The sequence below is a fragment of the Canis aureus genome, chromosome 32, assembly GCF_053574225.1.
Source record: "Canis aureus isolate CA01 chromosome 32, VMU_Caureus_v.1.0, whole genome shotgun sequence".
NCBI classification, from domain to species: Eukaryota; Metazoa; Chordata; class Mammalia; order Carnivora; family Canidae; genus Canis; species Canis aureus.
The window spans coordinates 11648027-11675502 of NC_135642.1; the positions used below are offsets into that span (position 1 = coordinate 11648027).

The 27476-nt window shown below is 39.0% G+C and overlaps 1 protein-coding gene across 12 annotated transcripts in view; it reads right to left on the reverse strand.

Annotated features, from left to right (window-relative positions):
* The window catches only part of FSIP1 (fibrous sheath interacting protein 1), a 193114-nt gene that overhangs the window by 124905 nt on the left and 40733 nt on the right, over nucleotides 1-27476 (reverse strand). For all 12 annotated transcript variants that reach the window (XR_013370041.1, XR_013370038.1, XR_013370034.1 and 9 more), the window contains 5 exons: nucleotides 27373-27471; nucleotides 24267-24391; nucleotides 21268-21378; nucleotides 16304-16462; nucleotides 5128-5268 (listed from right to left, as the gene is read on the reverse strand). Coding sequence is in view for 2 of the 12 variants with exons in the window: in XM_077880574.1 (XP_077736700.1) it covers nucleotides 5128-5268; nucleotides 16304-16462; nucleotides 21268-21378; nucleotides 24267-24391; nucleotides 27373-27471 (635 nt within the window). In the remaining 10 variants the exon portion in view is untranslated. The remainder of the gene's footprint in view (nucleotides 1-5127; nucleotides 5269-16303; nucleotides 16463-21267; nucleotides 21379-24266; nucleotides 24392-27372; nucleotides 27472-27476) is intronic.

The following is a 27476-nucleotide window of genomic DNA, read 5'->3' on the forward strand; positions in this document are numbered from 1 at the left end:
GATTCTTTTCTAAGCTTACCCCTCCATCTTCAATCTCATCCTCTCTGTTATATCCTTCCCTTGTTATCATAGAAACAACCATATGTAAGTTCCATCTTAATAATGTTAATAATAAAAATAACAATTATAAACATTTGTATAGCATTTAAAATGTGCCAAACTCTGTTCAATGCACTTTACATATATGTTAACTAATTTAATCTTCATAACAGGCTGTAAGGTAGGTAACTATAACTATCCCATTCTACCAATCAAAGAACTAAAGCAGAGAGGTCAAGAGACCTGTCTAAGGTCACACAGCTAGGAAGTACAGAGTTGAGATTCAAACCCAAGCAGGCTACTCCAGTGTCTGGCTCTTAACCACTATGTCCCATGTATAGAAGTTTACTTAACAGAACTACAACCCAGGGAGGTAATACAAGGCAGAGTAGGTTTCAAAGAGTGAATGGGCAGAGAAGCCTGTAGAGCACCTAAAACAACAGAAAGTGACTCTCTGAGCTAGACAGGAAAATCAGGGGATAAGTACCAGGGACATCATATGGCAAATGATGGAGAGGTCTGTGGGGTTTGTCTTGTGCTGTCTATTCTATGAATACAGCTATTTTTATTTTCTCTTGATTCTATCATCTCAAATTCTCTCCATACAAGTAGTTAGCTGGACAGAGGAACTCTTATAGTCAAAGCCAAAACTGCTAACCCCATGGGAACCAACCAGGCAAGAGATGAGTGACTCAGCACAATTCCTAACATGTGTGAAGAGCTCAAAGTGCAGCACCTTCACACATCTGCCGTACACAAGCTGCCTGCCTGTGCTGGAGGTGACCGAAACTATCCAGCCACTCTTTTGATACTTAAACCCTCTCTATTCACTCCAGCCTGGAAGATCTTGTCCCACACACACCAATCCCACTCAGATAATTTTAACTCTTCCTTAGTATTTACCATAAATTGTCTCTTCATGGCCTCCCAATCACCATGCTTTTCCTAAGCTAGCAAAGATTAAACTAATACTTCAAATGATAGTCCTTTAAATATCTTTGGAAAGGGAACATGGTGTGATTTTTCTGCCAAACCATCCCCTTCTTCCCCACAACACACACACACACACACCCCTCTTCTTTATCAAGCTAAATCAATACACTCAGTCCCACCAACAATCCTTCATATGACCTGGTTTTTTTTTTTTTTTTTTTTTTTTTTATTTATTTATGATACGCACACAGTGAGAGAGATAGGCAGAGACACAGGCAGAGGAAGAAGCAGGCTCCATGCACCGGGAGTCCGACGTGGGATTCGATCCCGGGTCTCCAGGATCGCGCCCTGGGCCAAAGGCAGGCGCCGAACCGCTGCGCCACCCAGGGATCCCCATATGACCTGGTTTTAAATCTCTTCCTCATTCTTGTCTCTCTACTATTCACATGAGATCCACTCTACTATCCAAATAAGATCTACTATCCATACAAGATCCTTACCTCTCCCATAATATATAGTATAGCAGATACATTATATTGCTGACTCATAGTGAGCAAATCCTAAAGATCTGTTTCACATATGCTACTTCTAGCAGCCATGGCTCATCTTTCCTCTATTTATGCAGTTGGTATTCATGACTCCTGTCTGCCCACTAAAGTTCATACTACTTTTGTGAGCCTCAATCTCATTTCATTATGTTACTCTCCCAAGCTCCTAATAGCTGGATCCACTGACACCAGCAATACCATTACCACCTTCAGACTAATCCAGATCCCACTTCCTCAATCAATCTTGAGCAAGGCAAATGTGCATTCACAGCCTCAGCCTACATCTGAAACACAGAATTAGGTCACTTTTCCAGGGGTACTTGGGTTGCTCAGTCAGTTAAGCATCTGCCTTTGGCTCAGGTCATGAGCTCCCATCGCATCAGTCTCCCTGCTTAGCAAGGAGTCTGCTTCTCCCTCAGCCCCTCACCACCCACCCCCACCCCACTTATGCTCACTCTCTCAAATAAATAAAATCTTTTTCTTAAAAAAGTCACTTTTCCAGCTTTTACTGACAAAAATCAACCCTGAATTCAGGTGGTTCCAGGACTAACCCTAAGGGCTCTTACATTGCCCCTTCCCCCACTCTTTCCCTAGTGCATCCCTAAAATTGAGTATGAATTTTATCCCTAAATCACCAATTCAAAGGCCACAGATTATTGCTTTCACCCAAATCATTGACCTTGAAACAATGTTCCATTGTAATAGGAAGAGTAAGACAAAACTGCAAAATTACCCATTTTCCGAGATATCATTCAGAAAACATATTCTTTGGTCTAAAGGTAGCAGGCTAATTTTTTTCTATATGTGAAAGACAATCTCACATTCTCCTAAAAAGTGTTACTGAACTTCCAAAAGTAACTTTCAATAGAATATTTAAATCAATTAATACCAAACAGATGGTAAGCACACATACTATGCTTCAGATACTACAAATAACATCATTTTTTACCAAAAATATGCCAACAATCACAGGCAAAAGTACAGAGGCCATCTAGCCCCTTCCTTGATTTCAAATAAGAAAACCAAGTCTCTAAGAGACTAAGTGACTTATTAAAGGTGACAGATCGGGATCCCTGGGTGGTGCAGCGGTTTGGCGCCTGCCTTTGGCCCAGGGCGTGATCCTGGAGACCCTGGATCGAATCCCACGTTGGGCTCCCGGTGCATGGAGCCTGCTTCTCCCTCTGCCTGTGTCTCTGCCTCTCTCTCTCTCTCTCTCTCTCTGTGACTATCATAAATAAATTTTTTTAAAAATTAAAAAAAATAAATAAATAAAGGTGACAGATCAGGCCACTGATAAGCTTGAAACAAGGACTCAGTCTTCCAGATTCCCAATCCATAGAAATCTTTAAGGTACAATGGGCTTTACAAAGTTTGAAACAGACACAGTATCTACCCTAAGAAGTACACACATATAGTAAGTACACCATGTGATCCATAGAACATTATGAAATGCTAAGCAATTAAGACATAAAGATGATACAGATCAACACTCATATGCCTTTACCAGTTTCTCCAAGTGTTGACTATAAAACAAAAAAGTTGTTAAAAGCTAATCATTTAATCCTCTCTCTTCTACTTAATAGCTACATAAGCTTGAGGAAGTTACTCAACCTTTATTTCTTCATCTGGCAAATAAGGATAGTAGTGTTTACCTCACACAGTGCTTACAAAGACTACATAAATTAGTAAATTACGAAGTACTTGGAATAGTACCTGCCACTGCAGGCACACACTGCTCTTCTTTACTTATGTGTTATTCTTTTCCACTTAGATAACAATCAACTCTTGATATTTATCATATCTCTGTAAGTCTAGCCAACTTTCACATGACACTGGAAAAAAAATATGAGATTTCCTAAAGGTTTTGAGTCAAAAATTAAATAACAGTAGAGACATGGGAGAAAATAATGGATACATGTCCAAGGCATAAGACAAATGTTCAGAAATCAGGAGAACTTGACACCTGGGTGGCTCAGTGGTTGAGCATCTGCCTTCAGCTCAGGTCATGATCCCGGGGTCCTGGGATCAAGTCCCACATCAGGCTCCCCACAGGGAGCCTGCTTCTCCCTCTGCCTGTGTCTCTGCCTCTCTCTGTGTGTCTCTAATGAATAAATAAATAAAATCTTAAAAAAAAATCATGAGAACTGAATATGGAGAATGACAGGCTTTGCCTGCTTTGGATGGACAGTTATGGGGCGAGAAATGTAACGGTTTTCAAAACCAGTCAAGCCACAGATATTTTATTTATCACATCAAGTTTGCAACACCCCATCACCACCACCACAACTATCACCAAGAGCCTCTTTACACTCCCTAACCATTCTTACTTCCTCTACTTCTTCCCCGTATTAACAGATTCAAGGAGAAAAAAAAAAAACCCAGAAAACAAAAATGTAGGTTTCCCTGAAATATAATCCCCATTTAATCTCCCATGAATTATAAAGAGAAGCACAATGCATTATTCCCCTTCCATCTGCTGCCTGACAAGCTTTAGGTAGACCTGGCTTATCTGGCTTATCTACACTCTGAGTCAGTGCTGCTATCCATGGCTGGCAAATGGTTAAGAGCAATTCAGCTGCACATGATCAGAAGGGGTGAAAAATCTTAGTGGGGATCAGTGTGCACTTTTGGAGAGCTCTAAAGGAGATCAGAATTTAATCAAAGTCACTTACCTGATGCTTACACCCATGCAACATCATATAAAATGGAATAATGAGAGAAGAGACTGACCAGGTTTAAGTGGCTAGACAGGAGGTGACAGGAGGGTGATAGAAGCAAGGACAAAAAGGAGAAGATTTTCAGAGCCATAAAGAACTGTGGCAAGATATGACAGCAAATTAGACATACTGGTTAAAACTTAATGAGGCTTGAAGATCACCCAAGATAATAGGATTTAGTAGGAGACAGAAAGTAGATACTGCTGGCAATTATGACAAGACCAGCCCTGGGAGAGAGGATGTAGGTAGAATCACAAGTTTAGCCTTGTCATATTTAATTTTAGGTAAAAGCCAAGAATCCAGTTGGAAGCATCCTCTGGGTAGCTGGAAAATCATAACATTATGGAGCATTTCTAGTAGGTTCAGAATATCAGCCAGCTCACAATTTCATTGATTTAAGAGCTTTCTCTCATTAGCAATAATATGTCTTTAAATGACAAGCACTTAAAAACATGAAATAGGCACAAGGAGGATTTAGAATGTATTAAAATTGAGTAACATTATATTATGAATTATGAACAAAAAGTGGGAGCATTTAAGCTGTAAGTTCAACATACAAAGATGATTTTACTGAGAATAACTACCAATTTTTTCCATTAAAAAAAAAAACATTGATGTCACTGTCAGGCAGTGAATATTAGGAGTATGGATCATTATTCTGACCTCAGGTAGTATTTCACGGGTTTATTATATAACATAAAGAAAGTACAATACTACTTTAAGTTCTATGAATCAAATTTTTAGCTTTTATTCAAATTCTCACTGACAAATCCCCATGTCAGTTTTCTTGACGGACTTAAATATAGAAGCAGTCATAAAACAGTCAAAGGAAACTGGAAACATTTTTTTAAGACAATCACTGCTTATAAAGTTGAAATAAAAAGACATACCACACTCTCCTTCAGCTTCCTTAGTTTATCATCTATCTCTCTCAGCCGGTTTTGCTGATCCCGTTGCTCTTTGGTGTTCCGAAGCACCTTTTCTCCTGGTGTTATTTCCATATTTCTATCATCAACATTAAGGTCAGGTTCCTAATTAAAAAAAAAAAATTCATGCACAGGCTGAAAATGTAGTATCCTACACCACTGCAAAGCGATTGAGCTTTGAAGACTGGTTTTGTTTCTCAAACAGTATTTCTTCCCTTCTGAATGACATTCATAATTCTCCAGATTCCTCCTGTTTGAGGGGGAAAGGTCCAACTGTACACGAAACAAGTAGGAAAATAAACTCAGTCATCCAGAAAGCAAGACATTAGAGTGAAAAGAACAGTGGCCAGGAAGCAGCATCTGGGCTCTGGTCGCCGCTCTGGACTTAAAGCTTAAGATCTTGGGCAAATCACGCTTTCTCTGGACTCCAAGTCTATCATATATAAATGACAAGAAAAAAGTCCTGCCTGTCCCTGCTATAAGAGACCAAGGTTTAATAGCAAACCGTACTTGGTAAAGTCAGGAGTTTTGAATCCTGGCTTTACCAGGTTCCTGACTAAGATAGCCATAGGGAAATCAGACCCTGTCTGAGTTTCAGTTTCATCATCTGCAAAATGATAATGATATCTAGTGCCTAACACATGTGAAAAGAATAAGAACTACAGGGGTGCCTGGGTAGCTCAGTGATTGAGCATCTGCCTTCAGCTTGGGGCATGGTCCCAGGGCCCTGGGATCAAGTCCCGCATCAGGCTCCCCTCAAGGAGCCTGTTTCTCCCTCAGCCTGGGTCTCTGCCTCTCTCTCTTTGTGTCTCTCATGAATAAATAAATAAAATCTTAAAAAGAAAAAAAAAAAGAATAAAAACTACATAGCGAAAGTTTATCAGCAATATTTGAAAGGACAGAACCATAATCTCCCAAAGTTAATATTATTTCTAAGTGATAAAAATGAGTATTTCTTGACAATTAAGTTGGCCTTATATCTCTAACTAAACTTCCCACTTCTCTCCCACAGATCTCCTACTCTGTGTTGCCAAGCAGGGGCCTGACACAAATGTCATGTTTGAAGTTGCTCAAACCAGAATCCTCCCCCATTCTCACACCTTACAGATGACTGGTTGCCAAGAAGAGTCACCATCTCATCTTCTAATAGCTCTTCATCGAGGCCCTCCTCTTTGTCACTCCCTCGTCATTCCCCTGAACCAGTGGTTTCCAAAGCCCCATGTGCTTCAGACTTAGCCACAGAGCCTGGGAACATCTTCAAAGGCCCCACCCCCACATTGGACATTCTGACTCAATGGGGGACCACCATTGAGTCAGACGGACCACCAGATGGACCAACCATCTGACCACCAGATGGACAACTACTTGAAAATTGGAGAACTGTCATCTTCAGCGACTGCTCAGGCCTCGTGACTGATCTGAGGACCACCAGCATCCCCATTCACTCCATCCTTTGCAAAGAAGCCACAGAGCAAGGTTCAAAGTCCTCAACCCCTCCTGCTCTGTGCCCTGGCTAGCTCTCCAGTCTTGTGTCCCATTGCTTGGGTCTCAGACCCAAAGGCACAGTGATATTCACTACTCCTAGTTTTCCCTGCCACTCCTTGCCTCTTTCCTCCAGCTCCTCCTGAAGACTCCTACTCTTTTATTTATTTTTTTTTTGACTCCTACTCTTTTAGAGCACAAGTTTATTTCCTATATAAAACATTCCCTAACATACTTAGGAAGGGCAATTTTTCTCTTGATCATGCCACATGTTCTCTTAGGGCATTGACCACACTGTCACTGCTCAGACAGGGATCATGGCTGATCCCATTCTGTATCACCATACAAACCATAATCCTGAAGCTGTATGGACACGGCTCAATGGACTATATGGCTGATCCTTAAGCAACATGAGTGTGTAATGCTTGGTCCACTTTCATGTGGATTATTTTTCAACAAATATAGTGCAGTACCATCAATGTATTTTCTCTTCCTTATGATTTCCTTTCCTCTATCTCACTTTAGTATAAGAATGCAGTATAAAAAACATAGGGCACCCGGGTAGCTCAGTGGTTGAGCATCTGCCTTTGGCTCAGGTCGTGATCCTGGGATCCGGAGATCGAATCCTGTATCAGGTTCCCCACAGGGAGCCTGCCTCTCCCTCTGCCTGTGTCTCTGCCTCTCTCTGTGTGTCCCTCATGAATAAATAAATAAAATATTTTTTTAAAAAAACTCTAAAAATTTTTTTTAAAAACAGCATTCAAAATATGTGTTAATTGGCTCTTTATGTTATTGGTGAGGCTTCCAGTCAATGGTAAACTATGGGTAATTAAGCTTATGAGAAGTCAAAAGTAACATACAGATCTTCAATTGCACAGGGGGTCGGTGCCCCTCACCCCTACATTATTCAAAGGTAAACTGTCATTTGGTTCTCAATTCTGATCACACTACTGTTTCGATGAAATTTATATAGTATCACATTCTAATGAGGAGACTATTAAAAGAGTATTTCAATTTCAAGAAATAATTCTTTTACATTTTGTACTCCCCAAAAGGGGACTCATTTCTGGTAGCTTCAATCTCTAGAAGCACCCAGAGGGTGAGTTATTATCAGAAATATTTTTAAGAAGGAAACCTAATGTTAGGCATTTGGAAAAGATGGCATGAAGGTCCTTCTGCAGCTTTCAGCATTTAGTATTTCATGAACTTTCATAGAGATATCCCTACTATGAAGTAGGATACACAGTGTCTTAGTCTGCCTGAGTTGCTAGTACAGAAGACCACACACTGGGGGGCTTATAAACAACAGAAACATAGTTCTGGGGGCTTGGAAATCTGGTATCAAGGCACTGGTAGACTTGGTGTCTGGTAAAGGCCTGCTTCCTGGTTCCTAGATGACCATCTTCTTGGCTATACCCTCACGTGGCAAGAAGGGACAGGGGAGCTCTTTGGGTCTCTTTTATAAGAGCACTAATCTCATTCATGAGTGCTCCCCCCTCATGACCTAATCACATTCCACAGTCCTGACCTCCAAATACCATCACATTGGGGATTAGATTTCAACATATTAATTTTGAGAGGACATAAACATTCACTCTATAAAATACAGAGAGATGAAAAATATCCAAACTGGATTTCATTTTAAAAGGAAATTTTTTTTAAAGGACAGCATTTTAATAATCTACAACTACGATTTTTTTTAATCTTCAAGTAGGCAAAAAAAAAAAAGGCACAGAAAGAAAATTTTTTCTAAATCAAACTTCATCAATATATTAAATTTTGCTTATTCAAACCACCATTAAGGCAATCCACAAACTGAGAGTAAAATATTATAACACACAAACCTATCAAAGGACTTGTATCCATAATATGTAAAGAACTCACAATAAAAATAAAATAAAGAAAAATAAAGAAATAAAATAAGGAAATAAATAAAATTTATTTTATAGTAATAAAATAAAGAAAAATAAATTCTAAAAAAACCCAACTAGCTTGAAAATTACTTGAGTAGATACTTCATAAAAGATATGTGAATGACAAGCACATGAAGAAGTCCTCAACATCATTAAATCATCAGGGAAATGTAAATTAAAATAGCAATCAGATAGCACTACACAGCCACAGAAATGGCCCAGGAAAAATTTTGTTAACACCAAATGTTGGAAAGGTGTGGACCAAGAGGGAATTCTCAGGTATTATTGGTGAAAGTATACAAAATGGTACAACCACTTTGGAAAATTGTTTGACAGTTTCTTAAAAAGTTCAATGTTGTCTACCCTGTGACCTGGCAATTCCACTTCTGTGAATCCATCTAAGAGAAATGAAAATATATGACTGAAGCCTTGTACACAAATGTTCATAGCAGCGTTATGCATATAGGCGAATGTCCATCAAGACAAGAATGATAAACTAACAAACTATGGACAGCACCTGACTCAAGCTAGGACAATTGGACTCTTTCTCCTTGACCTTTGCCTGTGGTTAGCTTTTTTTTTTTTTTTAAGATTTTATCTATATTTCATCAGAGACACAGAGAAAGAGGCAGAGACATAGGCAGAGGGAGAAGCAGGCTCCCTGCAGGACTCAATTCCAGGACCCTGGGATCATGCCCTGAGCTGAAGGCAGATGCACAACCACTGAGCCACCCAGGCATCCCAGTGATTAGCTTTAATCAATGTGAGGAGAAACTGGAAGGTGGGAGAAAAGAGGGCTTGCAGTATTTTTCCCCTTCTCCTCTCTGCTTTGGCATTATAGTTTGGGCAGCAATGTATCCCCAAGGTGGCCATCAGAAGAGTTTTCTTAGATTCAAGTGAGTATTCAAGCTCAAAGACAAAGGCCACACATGGAGAGAGTCTATTCAGAAGAATATAATACAGGAAACACGGCAGGGCAGTGTCAGGTATCCCTCTTCAATGAGAGTTTTTACTGCAGTCATGCCATGACAGTAGATGCGCAAGGGGCGAGGAAGCTACCCTGCTTAAAAGCTTCATATTTCATAAGAACATCATCTCTTGAAAATGGTCCCACAGGCATGCCCCCACAGGGTCCTGGCCAGTCTCAAGAATCACTGCACTTAGGAGACCCAAGGTATGGCTTCCCCACCACGCCTTTATTTATGATTCCCCCAATCCCGGGGTCATTTTGCTTTCTGACATCGTTAACATTGCGACTTTCATCAGATTGCCAGGGAAACAGGTAGTTAACCAGAGCTCAAATTCTCATGCTGAAGGGGGAAAGCTCGGTCAATGCTTTGCCCAGACCTTCTATGATTACAATTTTGGATGGCTGGTTCTTCTCCCACAGCTCTCCTTCTCCTGGTATACTGTGTGTGTGGTGTGGGTGTGGGTGTGTGTGTGCATGTGTGTTGCAAAGTAGACTGGAAGGAAATTCAACTTGATGGTAAAAATCTTGATTCTTTCATCTTATTTCTCTTAGAAGCTTTTGTATTTCCTACATTTTCTATAATAAACATGTATTAATTTCATAAGCAGAAGTCATATTTTATGAAACAAAACTATTATTCTACCAAGGCTATTTCTGTTCTGCTCTGACAACGTGACTCTCTCAAAGGTACTGGCCCAAAGGTTAAATTTTAGACCCAGTTCCACTGGTATAACCAGTTGTGTACTTCTGAGCAAGTCACTTTTGCTTTCTAGGTCTCAATCTCTTCCAAAAAACTTTCTTCCAACTGACATAGCTTATGAGTCTGTAATTCTCTAGTTAGACCCAAGGATATATAACATCCTTCCTCAGTTGTGGTCTGATCCATAACCATATAGTTCAAATATCTGAAGGACAGCATGCAATAGAATAGAGGCCAAGAGGAACCAAAAAAAGGTAATCACTGATTCTGGCAAAAATTCCCCCCTGGCATATTCAAGAAGCTGTGTGGTACCAGGAGAGGTTCTCTTGTCACATCAGAGTGCCAACCTTTACTGTTTTCTTTTTTTTTTTTAATTTTAATTTTTATTTATTTATGATAGTCACACACAGACAGAGAGAGAGAGGCAGAGACACAGACAGAGGGAGAAGCAGGCTCCATGCACCGGGAGCCCGACGTGGGACTCAATCCCAGGTCTCCAGGATCGAGCCCTGGGCCAAAGGCAGGCACCAAACCGGTGCGCCACCCAGGGATCCCCCAATCTTTACTGTTTTCACGATCATCAGGAAATGTCTTGATCTCCAGTGATAGAAATGTTTGAGCAGATTCTCTGACCAGCCATGTGGTGTCTGTATTTCTGAGGCATATGGGAATGCTTTTATTCAGTAAAAGTAAAAATCAGTTCAGTGAAAGCTCTCTAACATGCACAGAAAATCCAAGAAGCCACAAGAAGAGAAATGTCCCTGAGGTCAATAGATTTTTGTTGATTTGACTAACTGACTGCCAAGGGATTCTAAGTTCAACCTTAGAAAAATATCTATGGTGTTGACTGAGCCAACAGGGGTCTTTGAAGCTAACTAAATAGGAAAATACAAATCTGCCTAAATAAAGCCAGCTTTCCCCATGTTTTCAAACAAAAGCTATACTTTTCCAAAGGCGATTGCTAATTTCCGTCATCAGATGGGTCATTTGCCTGGCAATTTACAAGAAGCAGGGAAAAAAATCTTTCAGCCAAATTGTCTTCACCATTTTAGAATATTGCCATGAAACAAAAGAAACCTTGACTGCACAGGAGACTTAACATAGAAAAATAAAAAAATATAAATGAAACTTTAATCTGTAAAACAGAGGGGGCAAGAAGAATCCCCCAGATTTATTTGGGAATGCCTGACAGGTTAGCAATGACCTTTGAAGTAACTTCTTGTTTATCCCTCAATCCAAAAATCCATGTTCATATCACATACTTCTATAGTTTTTGGAAATGAGCCAATGGTCAATGAGATTTCTGTGCTGGTGACTAGCATACATAAAAAAATTCCCAGATTCCTGCCCTCAACCAGCATCAAGCAGACTATTTGATTGATTTTTTGACATCAAGCAGACTACATGGACATCATCAGAACTCTGCAAACCCCTGGATGGAACAATTAAACATCTTTCAGAATTACAAATCAAACAACATTTTATATTTTCTCAACTTTAGCTAATGTTGAAACAGGAAGAGACAAAAAAAACAGGTAATTGTTGCTGTCCGCAATAGTATGCTCTTGGTAAGAAAAAAGATGAATGCAACTACAGTTTTCATCAATCATATGTTTATTAATTTTTTGTTGGCCTCACCAAAATGGGTACAACTGAATCAACATTTTAAGAACAACAACAACAAAAAAAAATCAAATTAAGGGAGAACTTTATGTTCAGTTAAACCAACTGGGTTAAGAACAAAGAAATGCCTCTTGTCAATGAGGACAATTTGAAGACCCCCTTCCAACCAGGAAAAAGAAAAAAAACCTAACCAGGAACTGGTATTCTAGATTTAGTAAGACAGATTGCATGAGATGCAAATAAATTACATTTCTTTACAAGAGCCAAACTGGATAGAATTTATTATTGAATCCAGTTGCTAAAGACTTAAGAAACTAAATATGCACATAACTCCTATATCTTAGATATTTCTAGAGAAACCTGGAATCTAAGACAGCAACAACTAAGAAATATGGCAACTAAATTATAGAACATCACTCAATTTTATGGTGGGATTTACAATATGAGGAAAGAACTAACTGATTTGTTGGAGGGGCTAGGGGATGGATATGGAAAGGTATGCACAGTTAAACCACAGATCTTAAGGAAAAAATTGCTTCAATTAGTTCTCTCTTGCTAAGATGAAATGAAAATAAAAACCAGATGTAAAAACGGCACCCACGTGATATTATGCACATTACGGCAATAGTAGTAATATGCCATTCTTCCTTCTGAATGTGATCACATGCTTTGTTTTACACTAAGGAAATCAGATATGTAAAAGCCAAATTCTGCTTTTTCAAATATTGCCAGAAAGTTAAGAGCCAGACCAGGGTATCCTCCAAGAATACCCTAATCAGCAAGATCCAAAGGAAAAGAAGATTTCTCAACCGCTGCTTTCACAACAACTTCCTGAATCCTTGCCCCATATTTCTGGAGCCTCTCAAATTATTCTGACTCGAGTACATGTATCATCCTAGGCTCATGTGTCTACCGATTTAGCACCTCAGAGTTGCCATAGTCAGCAAGTCACAAAGTCTGCACTTTCAATTTGTTTGGGAAATTGTTTTCTTGACCAAAATTTTATAAATAAATAAAAAAGTCTCCAAAGGAATTTTTTTAAATATATCATGCCTTCAGCAAATAACCCTTCCTTTCGCTGTGAACCCTCCCAGCTGGCATGTTCTTTCTATACTTTTCATATGATCCAATGGCATACTGTGGTACTCCTTTCACTGGATGGTCAATCCACCACTTCTTCTCGGTTGACATCCCACCCTCAGGATGCTACAAGCCGCCTTAAGGTAGGAGATGAAGCCACACACCAGTCTGGACATTCAGTGTCACCTACCACAGCATCCCCCACAAAACAAGCAGGCATTCAAAGATGTTTTGATGTCTTGTGCAGGGCTGAGTGAGAGACTTAAATGCACACAGGAGGCTTGGGGCCTGCAACACGATATGGAGTCGTGGATACTGTGGCAAATTGGGGAATTGGTGCTCTGCAGAAACCAGCAGTTGCTACTCAGATCAATCCTGTAGTTTGCCAAGCAAGGATTCAGGTTTCCTGTTGCCAGATGCTCTAATTTCTCAAGAAAAACTAGAAATGTAGACATTTATGTGGATTCACCCAATTTTGAAATGCCAGCTCAAAAAATTGTAAATCCTATGTGAGCTAAAGGAAACCCCCATGGGAGTCAAATTTGCCCTGCAGGCTACCAATTCTCAACCTCCCGCTGTCTAATGGTGGCCTGCTCTGGGCCTCTGGCCCTTCCTGCTTCATTCACAGGTCCTCTTCCTCCTCCTGTCCCTCACCTGTGGAATTGGCCTTCCTTCACACTCCTTCTGGATGTGCTTTCTCTCTCTCCCCGGAAGCATCACAGCACTTTGCCTCTGTGGGGTTCTCTAGTGTGCTCATCTGTCTTTTTTTTTTTTTTTTTACCTGTGTTGTCTTTTACCACAGTTATCTACATATATTCTGTGCCTCCTATAAGGAAAGGTGTTCCTTAAGTCACTTATTATTATAATAATAACATCATTGGTTGAGTTTTGTCAGACACAGTGCTGAGCACTTTACGCAAATCGACTCATCCATCCTTTAAAAGAGCCCTGAAGAATGATGTTGTTATTACTACTGTACAGATAAGGAAATTTAGGGTTCAGGATGCTTCTAATGAATGCCCAAGGCCTCAGAGCTACTTAGTGGAAAAAGCCAGAACTCAAAGTGAGGCTTTTTGACTCCGCAGTTCTATATTCGCCTGACTTGTCTTTCAGTACTCTACAATTCCTACACAGTGAGCACTTGATTAATACTGCTGAACCAATTGCTGAAAAACGGAAATTCATATTCCACTTAAAAGACATTCTTTCATAAGGAGCGTAGAGAAAAATTACTGATGAGTTAATGGTTTGCAGAAGGGTTAAAAATAAAAATAATGTGGATATGCACTATGAATATTTGTGGTTCAGCAACAGATTGGAGCCCATTCATCAACTGCATAGATATGCAAGGCTTAACCAAGATACTTTTCAGTGGATTTATCCAAAAGGAATTCCAATCCAAAAATAATATCTGCAAAATAATTTGCCATGTTAGCATTTCTGGCCTGAAAATTCAATGCACAATGCTGGTTTTAGTTAGAAATGAGAAAACGCCAAGAGGAAATGGAACAAAAGCTCAAAAGTCATTTTTTTTTGCATGCAAGGAGCATTAATTATTTCTTTTCATCAACTATGATGTTACATTTCTGTTTCTGCATCCAACAAAAGTCCTAAAATGCAAGAGTCTCCAACCATATGTTATTTCACATAAAAATATATAATCTCAGTAAGTGACAACTAAGTAATATACTGGTTGGTTTTCCCTTTTAATATCTTTTAAATATTTTTCTGAACTATAAATGTGAACTCTGAAAATGTGACTTAAATGACAATGACAGGGTGCCTGCCTGGGTGGTTCAGTTGATTAAGCATCAGCTCAGGTCATGATCCCAGGGTCCTGGGATTGGGTTCCTCATCAGGCTCCCTGCTCAGTGCGGAGTCGGCTTCTCCCATTACCCTTCTGCCCCTGCTCATGATCTCTCTCTCTCTCAAATAAATAAATTAAATCTTTTAAAAATTGATAACAGAATATTACCATAGTCATTTTATTTAAGCCCTACTGGCTAAGCAAATCTCTAAATTCTCACTCGCTCCATAAAGAATAACATTTGACCATCATGAAAAAGATATTTCCTACCTTTAGGATCATTACTCAGCTTTGGGATCTCAGCTACCCTTGAAATCCAACAATGATAACAACAACAACAAAATCTGCTGTAACACAAAAAGAACAGAGTATCCCTGAACAATTTAATTCCCTGTCTTGGCTTCCACCTTTTGGGAAATGGCACCTGGTGACATAAATAAACTAGTGATGTAACTAGTGCCAAAGCCCTGGGGAACATCTTAACACTCCTCTTTTCCCTTGAAGCTGTTTCAACTAGCCCAAAACCAGATCCCTAACCTTCAATTAAAGACTCACTATAAAGCAGAATTACTACCTATAGAATACTTATTTTTAAATCTTTTTTAGAACCAAAAAAAAAAAAAATCACATGCATTTAAGATTGTACTGAAAATGATTTGGTGAAATGTCTTCAAAACCAGTAGAGGTCTGGTAACAAAAGACCAACCATTTTCTCTCTGGGTGAAAACCACTACTCAACTCCGAGCTAAATCCAATGAAGCATGGACAGGTGAAAAAGACAATTTTACTTCTACAAAGCTGTCATAACTCTTCTGTTTTTCCTTTTTTTTTTTTTAATTTTTTTTTAAATTTATTTATGATAGTCACACAGAGAGAGAGAGAGGCAGAGACACAGGCAGAGGGAGAAGCAGGCTCCACGCACCGGGAGCCCGACGTGGGATTCGATCCCGGGTCTCCAGGATCGCGCCCTGGGCCAAAGGCAGGCGCCAAACCGCTGCGCCACCCAGGGATCCCCTCTTCTGTTTTTCTAAACAGGTATTCTTTCATTTGAGAGAACTATCAAGAGAGGAAAATACATTTATTTCAAGTCCTCTGAGGAGAGAGGTCAACATAAGGAGCTTCACTGCTTAATGTTAAATGAGAAGAATCTGGCAGTGTAAGGAACAAGCAGCTGCCACTGCGGAGACCTAGAACAGAGGAATTAAGAAAAATAAGGCTCTTAAAGGACAAACGAGCACTCTATCAATTTTCTTCTCTATCCTGCCTCCTGTTCATGATCAAGAATTAGCTTAAATCATAAGAATATAATACCATTAAAATAAATATTTCCTAAGTGACCTCTCCCAGCAAATTATCAACTAACAGAAAAATGAAGAGGAAGTGAAGTCACCAAAGAAAAATACACACAATATACGCACTTCTGGAAACTACTATCACTACATTTATAATCATGGAAAAGGCATTTGGGAAGAAACTTCTTTAGTTAACAAGCAGATTGTCAAATTATGTGAACTCGTTTTAGCACACAAACCTGTACCGTCTGCGTGCTCTTAAATTAAACCTACCTGGTCACTCTGGTTTTCAAGTTTTGGAGAGAAGCTAGAACTTGTTGGTGAGGCTGCAGAAAGTTCTTGGAGCTTTGTGTCTATTTCAGCAAGCTGCTGGTGCTGGGTGATTGCAAGTGTGTATCCTTCTCCTGGGACCAGCCAGCCAGACTCATCACCCTAAGAGGAAACAAGCGTCACCAGGTCATTCCCATGCTATGTTTCTTGCAAAATATCCCTTCCAGACTGCTATGTCAATGCTCATCATACACACGTGCCAAAACAATACAGAAAACACAAAATTAACATTTGGATAGTGAAAGAAAAAAAGTAAAATAGTAAATAGTTTCCAGTCCAGTCCAACTCTTGATTTCAGCTCAGTCATGGTCTCAGGGTCCTAGGATCAAGCCCAGCATATCTCTCTCTCCCTCTGCCCCTCCCCCTACTCACACATGTGCACTCTCTCTAAAATAAATAGACCTTTAAAAAAAAAGAGAGAGAAGCAAAAGCCATAATCTAGAACAAAAATGATAAGCACCTCAACTAAGGAATATTTCCTAGGAATACAGAACATAGAACAGATTTCAGAGATACTTTTCTTTTTTTTTCAGAGATACTTAAGAAGTAGAATTTACAGAATCTAGAGATAATTTGATAGAAGAATGAAAGGAGGTGTAAGGATCAAAGATAAAAACCAAATTCTGGATATTGAGAACTAGAGGGGGATCCCTGGGTGGCGCAGCGGTTTGGCGCCTGCCTTTGGCCCAGGGTGCGATCCTGGAGACCCCGGATCGAATCCCACGTCAGGCTCCCGGTGCATGGAGCCTGCTTCTCCCTCTGCCTATGTCTCTGCCTCTCTCTCTCTCTCTCTATGTGACTATCATAAATAAATAAAATTAAAAAAAAAAAAAAAAAAAAAAGAGAACTAGAGGTATAGTAGTCCTATTGGCCAAACAAGGTAATACAGGAGACATAATAGGTTTGAGGAGGAAAATGATTAATTCTTTTGGAACCATTTGATATTCACAGAAACCCCTAGGATAGCCACAGATCAGTTCATGATCCCAGGGTCCCAGGATGGATCCCCACATCGGTCTCCTTGCTCAGTGGGAACCTTGCTTCTCCCTCTCCCTCTGCTGCTCCCCCTGCATGGACACTTTCTCCCTGTCAAATAAATAAATAAAATCTTAAAAAAAAAAAAAGAATATAGTTGATGGATCCCTTTCTCAAAGTGTTCCTACATTCTTCCCACCATACTTCCTGTCTTCCTCCTCTGAATCTATTCCAGCATGTGCCAGGAATTTATAGAATTTCTGTATGAAATGTCTATCCCTCATGCCAGATAATAAGAAAGGATCCTCTTTCTCCTTACAATACATTCAGAAAAAACTCTCAGCAAATATTAGTTTACAAAACAACAAAACTATAAAAATAAAAACAATCTCAAAAGAGGGCTGCACAGCTAGTAGCAGAAGACACATGGTTGAAAACTATGGAATGAGCTCATCTGAGCAAAATGACTTAAAAGATGAAGATTATGAGAAAAATATTATAAGACCCAGGAGAGAGGGACACCTGGGTGGCTCAGTGGTTAAGCATCTGCCTTCAGATCAGGTCATGATCCAAAGGTCCTGGGATTGAGTCCCATATCAGGATCCCCACGCAGAGCCTACTTCTCCCTCTGCCTCTCTGTGTCTCTCATTAATAAATAAATAAAATCTTAAAAAAAAAAAAAAAAAAGACAAGACCTAGAAGAGAGACCCAAGAGGTTCTATACCTACCTGTGGGCTTGTACACTGACTAACCTGATCTCCCTTTCCAACTTCCTTTCTCCTTGCTTCCTGTGCTATTAAAGTGAGAAAGCAAAATGCCTGAACCCCAGTCTTACTTGCAGTGATGTGTGAAATGAATGACCACATGACACAGCTGGGCTGACCAGTTGCAGGTGGAAGTCCCAGGAACACCACACACTCCCAAATGAAAAGCAAAGCCTCAGAGGAGTGTTCCCTTTCCCTTTACCCTTTCCCTCTTCTTTCCAGCTCCAAAATAGATACAATGCCTACAGAGAGAACAGCAATCTTGCAACCTAAAAACAAAACCATACTAAGAATACAGAACAGGAATAAAGAAAAACACTAGCTATTTGCACCTGGATTTCTTGTTACTGAAGCAAAATACACTCCTTACTTGTTTAAGCCACAGTTTATAAAGTGTTTTGTTACCTGCAGCCCATCACATTCCCCATCAATATCCCATTTTATAGGTAAGCCCAAAAGGAGAGAAAAGATGTCATGGAAACAAAGAACAAAGGAATAATAGAAGATCATTTTAAAAATTTTTTAATTTTTTTAATTTATTTATGATAGTCACAGAGAGAGAGAGAGGCAGAGACACAGGCAGAGGGAGAAGCAGGCTCCATACACCGGGAGCCCGACGTGGGATCCCATCCCGGGTCTCCAGGATCGCGCCCTGGGCCAAAGGCAGGCGCCAAACCGCTGCGCCACCCAGGGATCCCTAGAAGATCATTTTTAAACTAAGAAAGATTTGAGCCTTCAGATCAAAAGGCCTGACAAGGTCCATGCAATGATGTGGCTAAAAAATTGGCTACCACTGAGAAAGATTCCTAAAATACGAGAGGTATACCATATTGTTGTTGTTTTGAAGTATACCATTTTTAAAGGTAAAAACTTATAATATTTTGGGACCAACATTCTGGAGGGAGCAAAAAATGGAAGAAAGGTAAATAAAAGCCAAATACCAAAGATCAGTCCTTGTTAAGATATAAGATTTTAGAGAATAATCGTTGAAGTTGAAAAAAATGTACATTTTAATGTATTTTAAGAAACTGAAGGTTAGCAGCACTAGCTCAGATAGAGGATACTGAATTGAATCCTCAAACTATGAGAAGAAAAAGAGGTGAAGTTAAGAAAACCAAATAAATCTAATCAATGAAATACAAAATAAGATGTCAAAAAAAGGTCTAAACATTGTCAGTGGTCTTAATAAATATGAATAAATTAAATATCCTCATTAAGAGATTAAGAATAAGGAAATAATAACAAAAGATAAAGAAAAAAAAGACACAACAGCAACAACAAAAATCCAGCTATATGATCTTTGTAAACAATCTACCAAAAAATAAAATTATAGAAAAGAGTTTAAAATAAAGAGAGGGACAAGGCACAGACACTAACAAAAATAATACATAAAAGGCAACATTTAACAACAAAAATTCATTGTTACATCATTCCTAGGTACATAAGGAAGATTTACCATGCCATTGTGTGGTTACCCAGAGAATCAGTGGCTAGCAGTTTGCCTAATTTCATAATTAATAACAAAACCAGGGGCACTTGGCTTTTTATTTAAAAAAAATAAATCTTAAAAATAAATAAGTAAAAATAAATGTAAAAATTTAAAAATAAAAAGAATATTGCTGTAAGTTTAGTAAACAAGCGCAAATGATTATCTGACCTGCACATGCCCTATAAACACCCACACTTGTACTCTTCAGGGACCTGGATGCTCAAGCTTTAACTAGGCAGGGAGCAGGATGGTGTTTGTTAGGATTACTGAAGACTCCACCAAAAATACCCCGGAACCAGTTTAGAGATAATAAGAAATGTCCCAAATAAAAGAACAGAGAAACACATTTATATGTTGTCAGTAACGAAGCCTATTACATTGCAGTCCGAGGTTATGACTGTGATAGCTAATGAGCAGTCACTATTTTTTTTTTAGATTTTAGGGCAGCCCCGGTGGTGCAGCGGTTTAGCGCCGCCTGCAGCTCAGGGCATGATCCTGGAGACCCTGGATCGAGTCCCACGTCAGGCTCCCTGCATGGAGCCTGTTCCTCTGCCTGTGTCTCTGCCTCTCTCTCTCTAGCTGTGTCTCTATGAATAAATAAATAAAATCTTTTAAAAAAAAAGATTTTATTTATTTATTAGAGAGAGAGAGAGAGAGGCAGAAACACAGCTAGAGGGAGAAGCAGTCTCCACGCAGGAAGCCTGACTGGGACTGGATCCCAGGTCTCCAGGATCAGGCCCTGGGCTGAAGGCAGTGCTAAACCGCTGAGCCACCCAGGCTGCCCTGTGCAGTCACTCTTAAAGTGACATAAGATAATCCTCTGAGAGTCAATAATGAATTGACCAAGAATAAATCTGAAAAATTCAATAAACATAAGTTTGTAAAACAGGATTTTTTTCAAGTCAGAGAATATTGTCCCATAATTTAAAAAGTTACTGAAAATTTATGCTAATGGGTCAATAACATGACAAAAAATTAAAGTTAAGAAGCACAGAGGTCTCCCATCCAAATACTAACCTGGCCGTAACCCTGCTTAGCTTCTAAGATCAGACACGATTAGGCATGTTTTGCAGTGGTTGGAGCTAGAGAGTTTTATGCTAAGTGAAATAAATCAATAAGAAAAAGAAAAATACATATGATCTCACTCGTATGTGGAATTTAAGAAACAAAACAAATGAACATGGGGGAAGGAAAGAGAGAGGCAAACCATAAAACAGACTCTTAACAACAGAGAACAAACTGAGAGTTGATGGAGAGAGGTGGGGTTGGGGGCGGGTTAAATAGGTGATGAGGATTAAATCATGTGGTGTGATGAACACCGGGTGTTGTAAGCAAGTGATGAATCACTAAGTCCTACACCTGAAACTAATATTACACTATGTGTTAACTAACTGAAATTTATTTTTTTTAAATTTCTTGAAGATTTTATTTATTTATTCATGAGACACACAGAGAGAGGCAGAGACACAGGCAGAGGGAGAAGCAGGCTCCATGCAGGGAGCCGGATGTGGGACTCCAGGATCACGCCCCAGGGCTGAAGGTGACGCTAAACCACTGAGCCACCCCGGCTGCCCACTAACTGAAATTTAAATAAAAAAATTGAAACTACCAAAAAAAAAAAAAAAAAGAAGAAGAAGAAGAAGAAGTGTAGAGGTCATTGAATATCGGAGCTTACATACCTCAGGACAGGACAGCCCCGAATCTCCATCATCTAAGTCCTTTAAAAGTTCAATCAGCCTTTTCTTCTCTCTGTCAGTCATGACCACAGGCTTTCCTGAATTCTTGGCCAACTACGGAATGTATTAATAAAAAAGAGTTCATAGTTCAGGAACATAAAAATGAGACCTGAGACTTCTATAGCACAGATACAACAAGGTAAAATTTGTGAGATTAGGCATTTTTCATTTGCGAGGTAGTTTTCTTTTATGCCAAATTTTTGCTATAGGTCCATTCTCCAAGCAAAGATATTCCTGCTATAAGCAGGCTCTGGTGTAGCCATTTCCACAAACATTTTATATAAAATATAAAATAAAACAAACATGGGTTTTGCAAACTTTTCTTTATATAATATTTGTCAATGTAATAACATATTTGCTGAGATATTTGGAAGGAATCTTCTTGCCACTTCCTATGGGACATCTATCTAGTGAATGAAATTGCTTTTATTATTTTTTTAATCTGTGGCTTTGTTTTTAATTATTTTAAGCCTTATCACATAATTTGCAAATTTGTGCTGATGATATAGCTCCTCAATTTTAATCCTTCTAGTGTGTTGGTAAAAGCACCATTACCAATCATGCATATATGGTAATTCTACAGTTATGTTTTCAAAAAGCTGCTTAAAAGACAATCCTGAATTATGACTTTGTCTGACTTAGTAAAGAATTCACAAGCAAAGTATGCTACTGTATTCTTTTCACACTGAATTTTAAAACTGTCTGACCTTATAGATTATCTATAAAATGTGAGACATGTTAAATATTCTTGGTTTAATATTATACATAAACCACACGAAAATGCCTTTCATTGAGCAAAAGGCGATATTTTAGATGCAAGGAATTTTAAATAAATTGGCATAGTTAAGACCAAAAAGAGAAAGTGGACATTGCCAGCTTATCTTCAGCCCTTGCCTTTAACAGACTAACAAACACAATGTGAAACACGGCTGAAAAAAAAATAAAAATAAATTAAAAAACACAGCTGTGTCTTGCTGTTCTGTGACATAGTGAAGGGATTTCCTCAGTATGCAAATAAACATAGCAGTTATATAAATCTAAATATAAGCCCCATCGCCTACAGGTTTAGAGATGGCATTTTCCATCTCTGTGAAAAGTTGAATATTACCAATCGGTTCCAATCATATCTCTAGAAGGGGAACAGTGACAGCACGTGCTGAACCGGAATTACTATCAAAGTTCAAAAAATTGATCATGTGCATTTAACCACAGCCAATCTTATTTCAGGCAGGACTGTCTAAAAGATACATTCCATCAGCCATTCATGATTTGAATTTTGGTGTAGGAGATCAATTTAAATACAGTACACACACAAGAAGTCATGAGACATTTCCAGTTTGTAATAAACAAGGCAGTAGCCAACCACTGTGCCTTTGGAACCATCAAGTCTGTCCTCTCCACTGTCTTCTTAATACCAAGGAAGGTGGTTTTTTTCCAGGGAAGTACTTCTTGGGATTCTTGTTGTTCTTGTTGGCAACCAGGTAAGAAAATCCGGGGGCCTGACCTGTGTTTTGTCCAAATAGACCATGAAAATTTGGTCCAGTCTTGTGCCTCCCTCCTTCTCCCACCGTATGGGACTGGGCACACTTCTGAATAAAACGCTTCCTGTCCTTCTCACCATCACCCATTTCAAAATTGCTCTTTCGTCGCACGCAAAACGAAGGTGCCCACTTGCCAGCTGAATGTCCCATTCTCTCCTAAATAAACTTACTTTTAAATTTCAAGACTGTCATATTAGGGCTCTGAATAAAGATTCATCTGCTATTGTTAAAAGGAGAAAAGGGGGACACCTGGGTGGCTCAGCGGTTGAGCGTCTGCCTTCAGCTCAGGGTGTGATCCTGGAGGCCTGGGATCAAGTCCTACACATCGGGTTGCCTGCAGGAAGCCTGCTTCTCCTCTGCCTGTGTCTCTGCCTCTCTCTCTGTTTCTCTCATGAATAAATAAATAAAATCTTTTTGAAAAGAGAGAAAAGGGAAACCCATGGTGAGGCTACTACTACTGTCTGTGTCAGCAAGAACTCGGATATGGGAAAAACACTATTGCTCTTGGAAAAGTAAATAAATCAACATACAATGAGCCAGCACAGAGACAGATCAAATTGGAGGTTTCCTTCAGATCAGAGGAACTGGAAGAGAAAAAGCGAGAGTTTCAGAGGCCAGTCCTGGCAGTGGCACATTGACCCATGGATCCAATCTGCCTGGAAATGATGTCCAGCCGTGGAAGGAGCATCTGGCTTGAACTGCGAAGAATTATTTAACTCTCTCCTCTTGTGAATTAACTTCACTAACTCGTCTAGTAACTGCCAGAGTGGTTTGCCACTGCACCTACATTTCTTGCTATAAATTAATTAATCGACATTCTGATCTAATAGAGGAGCCCTTGGTTAGTCTGTCTAGAGGACACAGTCCGCCTGTAAGACCAAGGTTGAGACCCTAAGGCAGGGAGCTAATCAAGGCAAGAGATAAGTGAAAGGCTTCCTGGAGGCTCAGCTGGAGGGAGCAAGGGACAGACAACCAGTTGGCCTCTCCAGCTCTACCAGGAGCATTTTCCATGCAAATTTCTAAATGCACCACATATATAATCAGTCTCACTACTTTAAAAGGCCTATTTTACTAATAACACAATTTAAAATCTGGGAAACGTGTGAAACTATTATCTAAGCAAATGTTTTTCAAATTGCAGGAACCAGATTAGTTTCTGTGTAGTGAAATAAGTATACTGAATTACAGCTAGCATTTTTAAAAGAGGAGAATAAGATAGGATGGAATAAAAAATAGTGAATTACTGGTCCCTAAAACTTTTCTTTCAGTTATATATACTGTTTCAGTTACATATATATGTATTATGATCAAAAAAATATTTAAAGACACTAAACACAACTATTTTCATTTCCACAGCTCATTTAATCCCATGTTCTGATTTCTAAATTTTTAAGTACATACCTCAATGTTTCGCTTAATAAAATCTTGGCTGTGTTTACCCCTGAGCTCAATGTTTTCTGTATTTGAAAAAGGTTTCTTTTCTGCTTTGATTAATGACTCGTTTCCTTCCACATCATAAGTAAAATCTAATATTAAAAAAGTTCAAAAGTTTTCATAATTATGTGTCCATTACGATAAAATTTTAAATTAAAATTACATTAAGCATATAAAGCATACATTAAAATATATAAGCATACATTAAGATATAGAAGAAATAAAACATATATAGGGTAACTTCTAAATTCCAAATCCAGAATCCTAATATATATCATTTATTCTTATGGATAAAGATGTGATACACGCACACACGCACACGCACACACACACATGCTAGAATATTACTTGGCTGTAGAAAGAAAAAGATCTTGCCATTTGTGACAACCTGGATAAACCTAGAGGGTTTTATGCTAAGTGAAATAAGTCAAACTGAGAAAGATAAATACCATATGATTTCACTCATACGTGGAATCTAAAAAGCAAAACAGATGAACGAAAAGCAGAATCAGAGCTGTAAACACGGAGAGCAAAGTGATGGCTGCCAGAGGGAGAAGGGTGAGGAAATGGGTAAGATGGGCAAAGGGGAGTGGCAGATACAGGCTTCCAGTTATGGAATGAGTAAGCCGTGGGGATGTAAGGCACAGCACAGGAAAGAGAGTCAGTAGTATTATAACAGCATTGCATGGTGACAAAGGGCAGCTACACTGGTGGTGAGCATAGATTAATGTATAAACTTGTCAAATCACTATGTTATGTACCTGAAATTAGTGTCACACGTGTCAATTATACTCAAATAAAATGAATCAATACATTTATTTTAGTCTTTATATAAAACAAAACTTTCCCTAAAGACTAGAGTCATTTCCTGCTATTCCATTAATATGTTTTCACCCTCTCTGAACAGAAACTTTTTGTTCAAACCTGTCTTTTAAGCAAGGTCTGGGCATAAGTGTCCTGAATGTCTGACATCCTACCTGTGCAAACCCTTAGAGCTCATCTCAGTTTGTCATTTTTTCTCAACCTTTGAAAAAAATCGAGTCAACTTCTGAGTTGTTCAGACCCTGGATACTCAAAACAAGAGTAAGAAAAATACTTATGGACTCTTATTCCCTTTATTAAATATTTTGTTTTCACTGTAGTCACATTTAAAGCATTTAAAAAAAGATCATGTGAACGCATCTTTAAATCTCTAAAAACAGGCATAAAGAAGCGTCTTCTTAAAAGACAAGTGATGTCCACCCTACTAAACAGGATAAATTGCCACTTAAAAGTCCAAAAGGGGAAAATATCAGCTCAATCCAGAGAAGGTTTACTTAAAAGTCATCTTTGTTTTGGAAGAGAGTATGTCAATAAAGAGGATTAAGGGAGCTAATCAATTGGTATATTTATAGCTAGTTATCAAAGATTCAATACAAATTTAATAATTTAAAGAATATATTTTGATAATGATAGTTGGGAAGAACCAGGAAAAGGATAAGATCTCTGGATTTAAATTCTTTTCAAACAAAAATAAATTTGGGTAAGAAAAACGTTCCACTCAAATTTAACTTACAGGTTTCTAGGCAAACAAATCTGTGTTTTATAGTTAGAATCTTATTTCTTTAATCAGTGATGTTTTTTAATCAACTACCAATAGTTAAAGTATAAGTTACTTTTTTGGTGAGTGGCCTCCTTAGATATAAAATATGTAACTTTGTCCTATAAGCCAAGTTGTGTATATAGTCTTTTAAGTTGAAATATGAGGTTCTGGGCAACCCAGGTGGCTCAAGGGTTTAGCGCCACCTTTGGCCCAGGGTGTGATCCTGGAGACCCGGGATAGAGACCCGGATCGAGTCCCTCGGGCTCCCTGCGTGGGGCCTGCTTCTCTCTCTGCCTCTCTGTCTCTCATTCTCTCATTCTCTCATTCTCTCTCTTTCTCATGAATAAATAATATAATAAATAAATAAAATATTTAAAAAAAAGAAATATGAGGTTATTTGGTTATTTCTCAGGTTTAATCTGATTGGTAGTGAAATGAAATAGAGAGGCCAGGCAAAAGTTGGTCGAAACAGGCTTTTAATGGGGTGCGCTCTCCGGGGAGGTTCCGCGGCCGCAGGGGAGCGCAAGCGGGCTTTTTAAGGGGGGAGGGGTAAGGGGTTGTGTGTGTGTATGGGGTGATAGGTATTAGGGCATATTACTGGTGGAATCGGTATGCTTATGCCCTTAATGGGGTCTGGGCATAGTACGGTTCAGGTTTCCTGCATAGGTCCTGTCTCCCCTTGATGACTGTCCCCAGGCGGTCTGCTGGTGATGGGAAAGCTCTGAGGTGGGGGCAACAAGGTGGGGGGTCCACCCCCGTTTTTTTGGTGCCTCCCGATCCCCCTTGATCCCGCGGGCCCAACATTATTCATTCAGTTTAAGTTTCATATGCTCTTAAACAATACAACATTAGTGTAACTCAAATGTGTTCATGAATATATTTAAGATAGTTTTTTAAAAATATACTTTTAGTATATTGTAGTAAAAAACATTGAATTGTCTGGTCAGAACTCTTTCACTAGAAATGTCCTCTCCTCCACCTGGTGGTGATCAACAGAACAAGTTGCCATGTTCCCGTATTAACCCCAACCCTTGGTGAGTTGGATGGATTGGCTAGACCAGGGATAGGCATCTAACCCAAGTTGCATCAGTTGTTGTCTTCTTGCAATTTTGAAATGGAGTCTCCCTCTCAATAATTAATCACAGAATATGCTCTAGGGAATCAAAAAAGGAGTCTACCTCCAGGATTATTTCCATAAATTTTCTTTTTTGCTTAAGCTAGTTTTCTATTACTTGCAGCCAGCTTTTCCTTAACTCTTTGTTATATAAAACTTAAATATCCAAAACTAGGAAGAATAGTATAATAAACCCTCAACAACTAACTTCAACAGTGATGAACTCATGACCAGTCTTGTTTCATCTAGAACCTTAACTTGCTTTCACGAACTATCTCTGGATTAAATTACATCAAACCATTTCATCTGTTACTATTTCCGTATGGAGCTAGTATGTTCTTGTGACAATACGCAAAATCACACAAATTAAAACAAACCTTGATTGTCATTCTGTATATGGTTTTCATATTCTTCTGGAGGGACCTGAGTGTGAAACACTGAGTAAAACGTGTCTTCAAGCTCACAGTGAGTAGGATCTGTA